This window comes from Arachis hypogaea, chromosome 6 (genome assembly GCF_003086295.3).
Source record: "Arachis hypogaea cultivar Tifrunner chromosome 6, arahy.Tifrunner.gnm2.J5K5, whole genome shotgun sequence".
Classification (NCBI taxonomy): domain Eukaryota; kingdom Viridiplantae; phylum Streptophyta; class Magnoliopsida; order Fabales; family Fabaceae; genus Arachis; species Arachis hypogaea.
This window is the reverse complement of record NC_092041.1, coordinates 6,502,221-6,517,583: the sequence shown is the minus strand read 5'-3', so window position 1 is coordinate 6,517,583 and position 15,363 is coordinate 6,502,221. Positions and strand designations below refer to the sequence as shown.

The 15,363-nt window shown below is 36.7% G+C and overlaps 1 protein-coding gene across 1 annotated transcript; it reads left to right on the top strand.

The window, feature by feature from the left end:
* Positions 1-9,331: 9,331 nt before the first annotated feature.
* LOC112695647 (protein phosphatase 2C 32) lies at positions 9,332-14,396 on the top strand. Its single transcript, XM_025748070.2, has 4 exons — positions 9,332-12,173; positions 13,000-13,113; positions 13,425-13,689; positions 14,152-14,396. The coding sequence occupies exons 1-4, from the start codon at positions 10,080-10,082 to the stop codon at positions 14,265-14,267; spliced, it is 2,589 nt and encodes an 862-aa protein (XP_025603855.1). The 5' UTR covers positions 9,332-10,079; the 3' UTR covers positions 14,268-14,396.
* Positions 14,397-15,363: the final 967 nt, after the last annotated feature.

The window sequence follows — 15,363 nt, the reverse complement described above, 5'->3', positions numbered from 1 at the left end:
TAAATAACTTGAGTTACAGAAGTCCAATGGATGTGATTTCAGTGGTGTTGGAAAGCTAACTTTCAGAGCTTTCCAACGATATATAATAGTCCACACTTCTCTCTTACTAATTCGGCCAAGGCTGTGCCTAAGTGAGCGTAAGACACATCAAAAGCACGCAAAATTGGAGGAGGCACTCCAAGTTAGGCGCACCTTTCACTCAAGTAAGGTGCAAGATATGAGAATCAAGTGCCTTTCCTCACTGTGCCACTCAAGTAAGGCGCAACCTATACCAAGTTAGGCGCAAGCTCCCCTTCAAGCGCCAAGTGGTCCCCACGCTTACAAGGCTCGCATGGATTGTTGATTGATTCTTAATTAAAACTTTACTTTTTATTTTAAAATAGAAAAAGATATTATTTTAGTTCTAGAAAATAGATTTTAAATTAATTAGGATTAGATATAAAGGGAAAAGAAACTTCTCTTCTCTTCTACCTAATTCCACATTATTCACAATTTACAGTTTAAGAGAATCCTAGTTTTCACTCTGAACCATGAGCAACTAAACCTCCACTGTTAAGGTTAGGAGCTCTGTCTATTGTATGGATTGATCCTATTGTTTTCCTATTTGAATTCATGTATTGATTCATATAATTTAAGAATTGTTTTTGTTCTTCATTTTATGAAATTGGGTGGAACAGAAGTATGACCCTCTTTCTAATTAAGTTCTTGTATAACTTGGAAAAGTTCTTTACTTGAACAACAGTTTGAAAACATATTCTCCTAAATTTCTAATTATCTGGATTTAACGAAATGCGTGATATATAATCCTCTTATATTTGGGTAATTAGGATTTCTGTGGCATATAACTAGAATTGAACTTCACCCTCTAATTGGAATTAATTGACTAAGGAATTGGCGATTGATGAGAGTTAGAGGAGACTAAAAAGGTCTAAGAAATTAGGGTTTAGTCACATATAGTTTGCTATAAATTAAATCTTGTATGATTAAAATAGTTAGTAAGAAAAGTCAATCAGGAAAATAGATAACTTTGAAGTCTTAACTGTTTCTCCATATATTATTCTTAACTTATTTACTGCCTGCCTTCTGATATTCTGAATCTACTGTCTAATGTTTTTGAACTCTCAAACACCATTTTCTGTTTGTCTAACTAAGTAAATCACTTAACCATTGTTGCTTAGTCCATCAATCTTCGTGGGATCGACCCTCATTCACTTGAGGTACTACTTGGTACGATCCGATGCACTTGCCGATTAGTTTGTAGTTGTAAAATCCGCACCAATATCCTCCATTGAGTAATATATGAATGAATGAATGATTAAATGATAAATGAATGTGAAATCTATGCATAGACTCATGGGGATGCGCGACGAGGGACAGTCTAAGGTTTTTGGACTTATCGGGTTGGCTGGATAACTGACAAATGAGCCTCATCAGCCATAGAACAGGCATGCATCATATGAATCTTGTTTGTTTGTCTGCTGTGCATTATTACTTGAGATTGCCTAACTGAACATATATCCTGCTAACTGTTATAATTGCTACTTGTACTATCTGCTTCTTACTTGTGCGTGAACTTGTTTGGTTGTTTGTCTCTGCTGAATCATGGAATGATGGAGGCGCGGAGGAAAGGGTGGATTGGTTAGGAGTTAGGTTTAAAGTAAGTAAGTTTAGGATACTTAGGTCACCTACCCCTTTTTATGGCTTCTGCTTAGAAGTTAAGTGTTATAATTGTATGTTGGAGTTCTAAGATTGCCTTTGGCATTCCCAGAACCTTATATATTATATGTGTGGCATCTTTACCATGCTGAGAACCTCCGGTTCTCACCCCACACTGTGTTGTTATTTTCAGATGCAGGTCGAGGGGCTCCTCTCTAGGCGTTTGGATTCCTGAAGTGGAGTAGTCCTGGATTATTTTGATTATCAATTTGTATATATATACTTAGCTTTCTCTCCAAGAAACTTGATTATTTTATTCCTCATAGAGGTTAAAGGAGAGTTAGGGCCTTACTTCTATATTTTGGACATTTTGGGATATTTGTATATATATATGTAAATATTCTCTGGCCAGCCTTGGTTTCGTAGGCTGAGTCAGGAGCTAGTTTCACTGTATTCTTGGTTCTCAATTCACCCTTTCGCTTATTCATATCTATAACCTTTAGGTTTCTTAGCACGCAAGTGATTCCGTTTCTTGAGCGTTGCGCTTTTTATTTTGCGATTTTGCTTTACCCATTTTTCAAGACTCCTAGTATATATCTTCTTTTCATTATTATTATTACTTATATTTCATTTTAGAGGTCGTAGCGCCTCGCCACCTCTGTTTTACATCCTAGGTGTAAAGCTCTGTGTGGTAGGGTATTACATGTTATTTGTATTGATTTAAATATTTGGTGTTATTAGACAACATTAGTATTGATTGTGATTATGCTTTAATTTTAAGGAAGAGTTGGTTCTTGTTATATTTTTCTAAGTGAATTTTACGATGTCAAATAATGGTTCGAGTATTGGAAATTTGGATATTTTCACATGCTAGCTTACAAGAAGGTAATGTTAACGGCGCGGTTTTCACCCGTTTTTTACCCGGTATAATCGTGGTGCGAAAGTGTGTAGGTTTCATCGGGTCTAGGACCGGGTTTGCATCTAACGAATAGACTCGGTATATATTTCGGACTGGGTCTGTGTCACATCAAATCCGGTTTCACCCGACCCATGAACACCCCTGGTTGCGACACGTGGCCAAATAGCAGTGTGACACGTGGCACAACCACATTCACATCAGCATGCCACGTGTCACTGGTCACTACATTATCATACTTTTATATGTGGTCAAATCATGGAGTGACACATATCACTAACAGCCCACGTCATCAAGCTATGTCATCACGTCGTTAATGAAAAACAGGTCGAGAACTAACTTGGTGCACTATTTTTATCAATCTTAGGAATATAATTAATGCAATTGAAATCTGAAAGACGATTTTAGTACACGACGTCAATCTCATGAACAATTTTAAGATTTAACTCCCTTGTAATTATCAATTTAATACCATTGCAAAGTCCTAATGCATCCAACCTTTAGTTTCAATTTGTGATTTGAAACTCCTGAAAATTTAATTGTAGCTAAGAATTCTGGTATATGCATGCCTTAAATTTCATTGTTATTTTCTTCGATCAAACATTTATCGGAACTTATGTAGATGTTACCTTCATGTATAATTTGATTACAAAAATATTAATATAAATTTATTGAAAAAGTTAATTTACATAATATATATAAGTAGATTAAATGATTATTTTCTTTTGTTATATTGATACTTAATTTAGGTAAAAAATATATATATAATTTGGAGTGATTAATTTTTTAATATATTAATTAACATTAATTTATATTTTTTTATAATTTTTTTTAATGGATAAACTTTAGAGCACGTTTTAACTAAATTTATAAAGTGTAAATAAATAAATTTATTAATTATGTAAAGGTGAAAAAATTATTAAAATTGTTTCTCTTTATACATTAATAGACTATTATATAAAAGTGTGAGTAAATCACCTAAAGAAATGGTTAAAGATCTAATATTTCTTAAATGTCCTAAAGCAAAAGTGTTACGTAAGTGTCTTTTTACTATATAAATTAAATTCATTTCATTTGATTTTAAGCCTCTTTATGTAAATCGAATTAATATACTTTGAACTAGGGCATGTATAGTAAATCGAAACTAATAATTTTGATTTAGCAGTGGACTCACGTTGGGAAGTTGCATGTCTAGGTAAATCGAATGTAACTGTTTTAATTTATGTTAAATTAGTGAAACCAAGTAAATCAAATTTAAAGAAATCAATTTATCACTGAAGCTGACCATACTTAAATCGAATTTTAGTAATTCGATTTAGTTATGAGCCCAATCTATATATATACGAACAAAACATTAATTCTTTATTATAGTGACACTCATTATAGTTAGTAAAGATATTTTTTTTAGTTATTGTACACTATAGAGGGATGGTTAAAAAAATATATAAGAGGGAATAAAATTCACTAATAAGGATTCATTGAGTGTCTTTATCAATCCTTCGACAAGTTTTGTTGAGTTTCAGAGTTTTATAATCCAAAAATTGGGACTGCATTGCATGAAACGAGTCAAGAAGTTATTTTATAGAATTTTGATTTCTATTGTTTGAGATGGTGTGAATTGTGAAGTACGAATTCTTTATAGTAGACAGTGACGAACATTTACAATTGTTATTTCACTGTCGTCGTCAGTTTTTCAAAATGAGAATCCCTGAGATATTGGCCAAATTTGGAGATGTGGTCAGTAGTTCAGACGAATCGAATCGGAATATTCAATCTCTAGCAATTCCAGGAGTCTCAAGTTCAATGCCTGTTGGTTTCTCGTTATTTGTGCCTGTCATTGCACTTGAACTAGGGTTGGTGGCATCTTCGTCATTCGTAGCTGATCTAAATTGCGGTGACGATAGAGAAATAGGTGATAATTGATCCTTCAGTCAACTTGCTAGTGCGATGGTGGGTACTGCTATCATGATCCCGGGTTCAGGGGATGTGGACAACCAGATGCCATCAAAGATGTACTGCGGAATGACGATGACGTGGAGTCCGCTATGATTAACGATGATAGCGATGATGATCAAGGGAGGAATATTTCAGTCCGAACTTGTGGAGCATCGAGTTCGGGAAGTCACTAATATCCCCTGCACTTTTTGACTTTACACTTGGAGTCCATGACACAACAAGGGTTCCGGATGTAGAATCCAGATTTGGGGGCACATGATACACAAGATACATCATGTCTAGCTAAGTTCCAAGTTGGTCAACAGTTTCAGAATATAGAGCATGTCATTTTAAGTGTGAAGACTTATAGCATCTGCCGTGTGGTTGAGTGCAAAGTACTAGAATCATATCATGTCAAGTACCATGAAAAGTGTAAGGAGTTTGGAAACGGTTGCAGGTGATTGATTCAAATCACTGTTCGCCAGTGGAAGGAAATTTCGAAGGTAAGAAGGTATAATGGGCCGCATACATGTTTGGCCATGTCGGTATCTAGTGATCATACGAAACTTGATTATCATGTTATATCTGCTTTCATCCTTCCTATGATCAGAGCTGATGCGGCAGTATCGATCAAGATATTGCAGAATGCAACTGAGGCTCACTTTGAATTTAGATTAACTTACAGGAGGATTTTGATGGTTAAGGAAAAGGTTGTGGCGCAGATTTATGGGGATTGAAAAGAGTCATACAACGAGTTGCTGAGATGGATACTAGGTGTGCAGATAACGATGTCAGATAGTGATATAGTGTTGAAGATGAGTTCTGTGCGACTTGGAGGCCAAGTTGACGAGTCATCTGCTTATTTTCATTGGCTTCTTTAGACATTCCCATCTTGTATTGAGGCCTTTAGGCATTGTAATGCATTGGTTAGCTTTGATGGGACTCACTTGTATGGCAAATATAGATGTACATTGATGGTTGCAATTGCTCAGGATAGGAACTCTAATATCATTCATATTGCCTTCGCACTTGTAGAGGGTGAGAATACCGAGTCATGGTCATTTTTCCTATCTCACTTTCGTCAGCACGTAACGCCTCAGCCAGGTATTCTAGTCATATTGAATAAGCACAATAGAATCAAGGCCGCATTGGAGGCTCCATATGGTGGATGGCTTCCTCCGACTACATATCGTACATTTTGTATCCGACACGTTGCTGTTGCTGCAAATTTTGCACTGAGTTTTAAGGGCAAGGATGCAAGGAGCTTCTTGGTGAATGCTGCTTACACCAAGACTGGGGTGGAGTTTGAGTATTGGTTTGACATCCTCTGAAACAAAGCCCCAGCAATGTATGATTAGACTCAGCACCGAGACGAAAGTCGTAGGTTCGAGCATATAACAACTAATATCTTCGAGTGTGTTAACTCCATCCTAAAAGGTGTTAGGAACCTCCCGGTTTATTCGATGGTGAAGTCTACTTATGGAAAGTTAGCAGAGCTCTTTGTTCGTAAAGGGAAGAGAGGCAGAGGCATAATTAAGAATATGGCAGCATTTTATGGAGGCAATAGAAGCTAATTTGAAGGCATCAAGGTGTTTCACGATGAATTTTTATGACAGGCCAATTCTAAGTTCAATGTGGCAGAGACTACTCCAACGGGTAACTTCTCACTAGGCTCTTACAGAGTTTCACTGAGGGATCAGACATGTGACTGTGGATACCTTTAGGCACTTCATTATCCATGCCACCATGCATTGGCTTGCTGTGCATACTCACCCTAGAGTTGGGCAACTTATATCCATGACGTCTATTGCATTAGCACGGTATTCAATGTTTACCGAATGGTATTCAATCCTCTGATCCTAAAAGGGTTTTGGCCACCATATGATGGTCCCACCATCTGAAGGTTGCCCAAGGACTACTAGGATACGTACTAGCATGGATGAGGTGGATCCAAATAGGCCGAAGTAATGTGGACTTTACAAACAACCTGACCATAATAGAAGGAGGTGTCCACCGGGAGGGGTAAACCTGAATCCTAGGGTTAGAGGCAATGCATAGGGCTAGTTTATGTTTAGATTTATGTACTCCTTCTGTTTCAAGTTGTTTTTGTATACTTTGTGTAATGTTCAATTGTTTAAGTTTAGGGTACTCTTTGTGTAATTTTCGGTTTTTTAGGTTTATGTCTTCTTTATGTAATCTTCACTTTTTGTGATACTCTATTTACATATGAGGGGAACGTTTCAATTGTTTCTTTCATACATTAGTCACAAATTAGTTTCATTAATGCATGATATTGAACTTAACGTGAACCATACATTAGCAAAGTAGAAAATATGACAACGTACATAAGTCCCACATATTCATTGGTCATCTCAAAAGCAAAGTACAAAATATAATAACGTGCATCCTACTAAATGTAACACACAACATCAAAAGAGGTGGAACCCTGTAAAATAACGCTTACGACGCCTGATCCTCTACTCTTTCTGAGCTAAAGGTACCTTATCCTCATCTCCCTTTGGGGTAGGTGGTGCTAGGGGATTTGTGGCAACTGCGGAGGGGGCGTCCTCCTAAAGCAAAAGGATCATATATTGGTCCACTCGGTGGCTCATTCAGATCAACTGTATCGTATGGTTGGGAACTGGTGACATGAGATTTGGCACACTCCGTGTCATCCTCCAATAGCATCACATGTAAGTCATCAAAGAACTGTAAACCTCCAAACCCCCTCTCCAACTCCATAGGACTAATGACATCTGAAAACAGTTGACACAGGCTTATATATGACTAGCTGGTCCCTTCTGCTGCATAAGCACTCGATCCCTGAACAAAATACACACCCCGATTGTCACCACCACCTCTAGTACCACATCATCACCGCCACCTGCACCACTATCGTCACCACTATCAACACCACCACCATCTGCACGACCACTACCACCACCATCAACACCTCTACCTTGATCATCGCCTCTGCCAGCACGACCACCTCTACCTCCACGCCCATCACAAGCCCTTCGTCGCCTAGGGTGTTGACCCCACCTCTCCATCACGACAATCTCATCGTCAATCCACCTTCAATCATGATCACTTCCTCGTGTACCAACGCAGACTTAACGCTCAACACGACGTCTGTCTGGGACATCAGGGACCTGGTCCATGGGAGGTGCCTGTCCTGGATTTCTCTTTGTAGCCTCTGCTAGAATTAGTACACCTTTGGGGTCACCGAGGAAGACCTCCGGCGACAAGAACCTATGCCCATGTGCATACCACCAGTCCAGGAACCCTTATGATTGCTCGGGGCTGGCAACGACATCAAACCGGAGAACATGTTGGGCTCTGTTAGCCCAGTGGAGGTGCCAAGACTGTAAGGTGTGAGGGAACCAACGGTCACCACTTGCCGTCCTTTGCCATCAAGAAATCTATGTTCAACACTGCACGAGGTCGATGTTGAACTCCCTTAAGCTATGGTAAGACCTTGTTCACCTAATGTCACTCTATTACCGCAAAGTATATCAATGCAGTTACCGCTCTCCACAACTAAGTATGCTGAGGCTCTAGTATCTCAGGATGCACTACCTAAACTACTTCGGCTGAGCTATAAGGCATCAATAAGAATTGTAAAAGGAAAATAATAATACACATCATTACTTAAACATAAAATCATCATAGGTAAAAATTTTATATTCACGCTTAACTAACACTTACATCTTGCAGTAAGTCTATCCTCCGCCTCTAATATTGCACTCTAGTCCTTTTCTTGCTCAATGATGGTTGATATCTCAACCACCTGCCATCAAATACATTATTTTAATAATAGCACACTAGTCAAACGATTATTAACCAACATAACAAACATAAGTACTCGAGGCCAACGGCTAATAAAATGCATCAAACCCGGGAGGCCTGAAAGTCGGAAAATGTCAAAAGATCTATGATTGAAGTAGTTGTAATGGACCAGCCAACTTAACAATGTGCCTATTGGCAACACGTCACATACATCGATATAACCATGAAAGTGCGGCAGAACCTCAGCTGTATCTATCCAAGTTCTTTAATCCAGCTATGTAGGGCAGCCACCGGATGTAAAGATGTGCCCCAGACTTGTCCCCAAACAACTAATTCGACAACAACATCATGATGTACGCCCTCACATACCTCCTAATAGTCTCATCATCTGCACCCTGAGGCAGCTTACTGAATATCTCCTGCATCCATGTGCATTTCATAGTGAATTTATCAATATAATTCACCAAAAGTAACACTTTGAGTAGCTCTTCAAACCAAGTCCACGGAGGTCGACCGCCCTCAACATAAGTCTCAAAAGCTATCAAACATCAACTGACGTACTCACTGTAAATCTGAAGGCCTAATTAGTACACCACATCTTGTAACGTAGTGATGCACTCTCTGAATGTTTTAGGAGATAATTTCACAACAAAAGAGGACATAAATAGTAAAAAAATAATATTATCTTCCTTTTATTTATTAAATATTTAGGTAGATTTTATGGTGTCTTTTATTGTGATGTTTAAATTGTCTAATTTATTTTTATAAATAAAAAATAAAATATATAAAATAAAAATAAAATATTTAAAATTTATTAAATATTATTGTTTTGCCTTTTTAAATAAGTTAGGAACCATATCTTAAGCACCATAGTCTATAGCATTCACCAAATATGTATTTGTGAAAAAAAAATAAAAAAGTTGAGTTATTTGATATGGAGTAGTAGAGTAAATATTAGTACCAATTATTCTATAATTAAACTCCAATTTTTAATTTATTATTTTAATATTTATTTCGTTTACTTATTGCAAAGGCAGAAGAAACCCCAAATTTCCTCTTTCTGCTGCGTCTTGTCTTCTCTTATTTTCTCTTCTCGTCTCTCGCGTTGCTTTCCTCATTAGTCAAACCGCATACTCCTCCATTTCACACCTCTTCCCCCTCTTAACTTCTTCCATTATAATCCTCACTCGCTCTCTTCCTCTGAACCTCCGCCATTCAATTTCTGCACTCCAACACTGTTCCCTCCATAAAGTTTATATTTTTCGGCTAAAAATAGAAACAAAGAACAAGAAAAAACATGATTTTCAAAATGGGACCGGTGCGTTTGTTTCTGATGTCTTCAATTCACTGTGTTTAGTGCTCTTAGATCCGTTTGCAAGTGTGCCCCGATCCACAACTTCATTCATGTGGAGTGCCCACAAGGTTAGATCGTTAACATTCTTGTGCAAAAACCTGACTTTGCTGCTTTAAGTATTCACTCGATGGTGTTCTTTCGTTTGATTCACACCCACTTCGCAAGATAGTGTTTTGGCTTCTTTTTATGCTAGCTTTTTCCCAAACATCACATGGGTTGCATCGCTCTCAGCTTAGGAATTTGATGGTTATGATGATGTTGATGATTACAATGATGGTGCATGGTCACCTGTGTAATCACAGCAATAAAGGGTTTATGCTGTTTTTGAGAAGTGGCTTTCTTGTTTGTGTATCTGTTTGCTAATGTTGCTAAGGTACAGAAACATTGTATTGGCCTCTCTGTGTATCAGGGGTGTTTGCATTTGCAATAATGGGTAATGGAACTTCTCGCGTTTTTAGCTGTTTGGTGCCATATAACGGCAAGAATGGGGTTGATTTGGAGTTTTTGGAGCCATTAGATGAAGGTTTAGGCCACTCTTTTTGTTATGTTAGGCCATCCATTTTTGAATCTCCTGCTATTACCCCATCAAATTCTGAGAGGTTTACACTAGATTCTAGCACCCTTGATTCGGAGACATTGAGTGGGTCATTTAGGAATGATGGCATTGAAGATTCTTCTGCCACACACAAGCCAGGGAAGAACTTACCTGAGACCACATTCAAAACAATCTCAGGGGCTTCGGTCAGTGCCAATGTTTCAACTGCCAGGACCGGTAACCAGAATGCACTACTTGCTAGTAATTTTCTAGAACCTGCTGCATCGTTTGAGGGAACTGCCTCATTTGCTGCAATCCCTTTGCAGCCTGTTCCCCGTGGCTCTGGACCTTTGAATGGCTTCATGTCTGGACCTTTGGAGAGGGGTTTTGCCTCTGGTCCTTTGGATAAGGGTGGTGGCTTCATGTCTGGGCCCATGGAGAAGGGGGTTATGTCTGGTCCTCTTGATGCCACTGACAAATCCAACTTCTCCGCACCACTTGCTCGTGGTCGCCGAAGGCCGCACCTCCACCGCCTGATGAGAAGTGTAAGTGGACCTATGAGAAACTCTCTTTCTCGGACTTTCTCTAAGCATTCGATGGGTGGTAGTTGGATGCAACGGTTATTCCTTCACCCTGTGACTCAACTAGCTTGGAATTCCAAAGAGGCAAAGTTTCGGCCTGAAGTCTCAAGAGATTGTGTTGAATTTGAGTATAAACAAACCCACAATTTGCAGTGGGCTCATGGCAAGGCTGGTGAAGATAGGGTGCATGTTGTACTTTCTGAAGAACAAGGGTGGCTGTTTATTGGGATATATGACGGTTTTAGTGGACCAGATGCACCTGATTTTCTGATGAGCAATCTTTATAGATTTATAGACAAGGAATTAGAGGGATTGCTCTGGCATTATGAATATAATACTGTCAATCCACTTGAACCCGAAGTCCATAAAAGAGTGAATGCAATGGTTCCTCCAGAATGCAAAAGAGAGGAAATGTCGGAAAGTTCTTGCTGTTTGGAAGATTCTTGTCCAGCTAAGGTCAAGGATCAATCATCTAACAGTGAGATAGTGGAGGAAAACACTGACGTTAAGGTGAAGGTGGAACAACTTAATTGTGGAAGTCCTAGTATCTCCCGATTGGATGGTCAAGGTAGAAAAAGCATGAAACTTTATGAGTTACTTCAGATGGAATCTTGGGACGAACAGGGTTTTCTGTCAGTCTCAGAGCAAGGTAAGGATTCTTCCATTGCTAGGGAAATAAGACAAGAAGATAGACCTAGACATCAGGATGAAGGCCCTACTACATCGGGAGAAAATGGAGGCACTGGGTTTAGTTCAAACAACCAAGTTCCTGTTGCTTCTTTTTCTGTTAAAGGACAAAGGCAGGATCCGAGAAAATCGTATATCAGTATGAAAATCAGAAACATGTACAGGAAGCAGAAGTCCTTGCGCAAAAACCTCTTTCCATGGAATTATGATTGGCATAGGGAAGAAGCCTGTGTTGACAAGAAAATAGTAGAAACCTTGGGGCCTATTAGAAAATGCAAGTCTGGCGTAGATCATAGTGCAGTTTTAAGAGCAATGGCACAAGCTCTTGAAAGAACAGAAGAAGCATACATGGACATGGTTGAGAATAATCTAGATAAAAATCCAGAGCTTGCCTTAATGGGATCTTGTGTTTTAGTGATGTTAATGAAGGATCAGGATGTTTATGTAATGAATGTTGGAGACAGCCGTGTAATTTTGGCGCAAGAAAGACCAAATGATCGTCATCCCAATCCAAGCTTCATCAAGGATGACGTGAGGCATAGAAATCGATCTAGAGAGTCATTAGTTGGCATGGAGCTGGATAGAATTTCAGAGGAGTCTCCAATGCACAACATAAACAGTCGTCTTAACATGATGAACAAAAATAGAGAGATATCCCTTTGTGGACTGAAAATGAGGGCTGTTCAGCTTTCAACAGATCACAGCACAAGTATTGAAGAGGTGTGTTTCCTTCTTTTTTTCAGAAAAAGAAATGTTTTTGTTGATCAATGAAGTAAATAACAAATGATATTTATTTTGAGAAGCTAAGGAATTGTGGTCACATCTTGAAATTCTGAAATGTGATCCACTAGACATACATTAGTTATTGAATTGCGTTCTACTTCTTGGTGCTTGCATGTGTATGTGTGAGTTGTTCATGTCCCTGCACACGTATTTTCAACAATTTATTCATATTTGTTTACACATGGGGGGATTTTGAATTTGACCTTTCAAACACTGAAATTCTTGCTTCTGGGAGATACTGAGGAGAACATTTTCCATGATTAGCTGCAGCTATATGGATCAGAAGTAATTGTTAATTTGTCATTTGGATTTCCCTGTTATTCAATAGACAGTTATATACTATAACAAAAATTTGGAGAAGCCTTTCATTTGTAGACAATATGATCTATATTATGTATGGAATTTGAATAATTTTGTTTATGTTTCAGTTTTTTCTGTCTCATTGGCTTTTATTCATATTTCATCATCATAATATTTTTTACTATCCCCTTTTTTGTGAGCAATGTCTGCATATCTTTATATCCATGATTTACACGTGCAACACATATTGCAGTCAAGAACAAGATTGACCTTATTATTTAGACTAGATAGTTTGATTGAAACTTCTAAAATTGGATAAGAGTAAATTAAAAGGAAAAGTTTGTGTGGTGCTATATATGAACATGATTAATTATAAGCCTTTACTAGAAAGAAAAGTTTTCATATTTTTAAGATGTTGGTTTTATTCTTTTGCTGATTATTTTTTTTTCAATTTCTCTTGCAGGAAGTGTTTAGAATAAGAGCAGAACACCCAGATGATAATCAAGCCATATTCAATGATAGAGTGAAAGGACAATTAAAAGTCACCAGAGCATTTGGTGCTGGATTCCTGAAGAGGGTCAGTTGATCTTCTGACTTTGGCTATCTGAAATTTAGTTTGCTGTACTCCTTTTGTCTATAGCTTATTGATATGGAGTCTATTTGTGCATCTTTTATATATATATATATATATATATATATATATATATATATATATATAAAATTTACGTCCCTCATAACTTAATTAAGGATAATGGTATATTAAATAATGATGTTTGAGTGTGCTAATTGTTCATTACAATGCTGCCTATATGTTGCTGGCTATAGGTTGCTTTGAGGAATATGCATAGTTCTTCAAACCTTTTTACTAACTTGAATCGTATTATTTAGCCATCTTTCAATGAACCTCTACTGGAGATGTTTCGAGTTGATTATGTGGGCAATGCTCCTTACCTAAGTTGCACATCTTCCGTTGTTCATCATCGGCTTTGCTCAAGTGATCGGTTCTTGGTACTATCCTCCGATGGGCTTTACCAATATTTCAGCAATGAAGAGGTAGTTGCCCATGTTACGTGGTTCATGGAAAATGTCCCCGGTGGCGATCCTGCTCAATATCTTATTGCTGAGCTTCTTCTCCGTGCTGCCAAGAAGAATGGTCAGTTTTTTACACACTTTGAAGCTTCTTATCTTGAATATCAGAAATAACAATAGATACCTAATTTTAGGTTTTCATGTGCTAACAAAAAAAGGATACCTAATTTGTTAACTAAAGTTTGGTTGGGAATGGACGTATGGTAATTAAAATATAGTTTTCACTCGGTAGTTAATCAGATCTAACGTAGCTTCTACGTAACAAATACTATGACATTATACTATCTGTTGGGTTTAGTGTCAGAAGCATTTCAAGTATTCCAAAAATATCGGTGTTCCAGTTGTTTTAGCCATTGATCTCAATCATAAAATATATGCATGATTGAGATCAATGGTTAAAACCACGAGAGTACTTGAAAATTTCCCTAGCTGTTATGCCAATATGACAAAATCTTGTGAGAGAATAAATTATTCTTGGCTCAATTGATTTGGTTCTTATATATCTATATATTGTTAAATTTTGTAGGAATGGATTTTCATGAATTGCTTGATATTCCTCATGGAGATAGGCGTAAATATCATGATGATGTATCTGTTATGGTGGTTTCTTTGGAGGGAAGGATATGGAGATCATCGGGATAATTTTTTCTCTTCTCTTTTTTGCTCCAATCATTTTGAATAATTATTATCTATTTAATTCTTGGCTAGCTGCCTTCAAATTTGCTTGGTGCCTATGATAATGAATGTAGCAATTTTGGGTTACAAGTAAAATGACCTGACAAATCAAATCTAGGTTATGAAAAAGTGTTTTAACGGAGAATAGAAAAGGAAAAAAAAAAATGGTCGGTGATACTATATTTTAGAAAATTTTCTTATTGAAAATGTCAATTAAATTTCCGAGCCGTAAAATATGGTTATGTCTGCAGTTGACTTGGGATTGAATAGATTGGACAAGAATGGTTGTTACTAGGTTCTTTCTAAACCAAATCAATAATATGGAAGTTCCTCTCGGGATGGAGTTCATTAAATTACACTTTCCTCATTGAAAATCGGACACGTAAAGTAATACAAAACCAAAGTAAAATGTTGAAACTTGAAAGCAACACACACACACACACACACACACACACACACACACACACACACACACACACACATATATATATATATATATATATATATATATATATATATATATATATATATATATATATATATATATATATATATATATATACCCGTAATAATATTATGAAAATATAAATTTTTTAAAATTACGGTTCATTTTGTTCTGATAGTATAGATTATGTAGGTATAAAAGATTTATAAAATCAAATTACTTTGCAAAATAAAATCGTAAGTTGACAAAAGTTTTTGACTAAGAAGACTAAGATATCTGTAGATAAAAAATCAAATAATAAGACTTTTAGTTATTAATTTTATATGTAAAGTCTAATTTTTTATTAATAATTAATTTTAACATTCATAAACTAAAATTTAAAACAATTTAACGTGTATACTTTTACATTTAATTAGGTTTAACGGTTAAGTCTGTTATACAAATAAAAATAATTAATTTTTATATTTGTTATTTAAAAATAATATTTTTTCTCTCTATGTATATAAAAATATAATTAGATATTAGTATCAAAAAATTTATACGAATAGTTATAAAATTAACTCATAATTAATTTTTTTTAAAATAATTGAATCTTGATTCTAATTTTTAGTTATAACA

Bases quoted from the DNA above. Each gene is read 5' to 3' on its own strand.
- LOC112695647 (XM_025748070.2), top strand. From the start codon at position 10,080: ATGGGTAATGGAACTTCTCGCGTTTTTAGCTGTTTGGTGCCATATAAC. The intron at 13,114-13,424 runs GTCAGTTGATCT...CGTATTATTTAG, and splicing joins GTGCTGGATTCCTGAAGAGG to CCATCTTTCAATGAACCTCT. The intron at 13,690-14,151 runs GTCAGTTTTTTA...TAAATTTTGTAG, and splicing joins CCGTGCTGCCAAGAAGAATG to GAATGGATTTTCATGAATTG.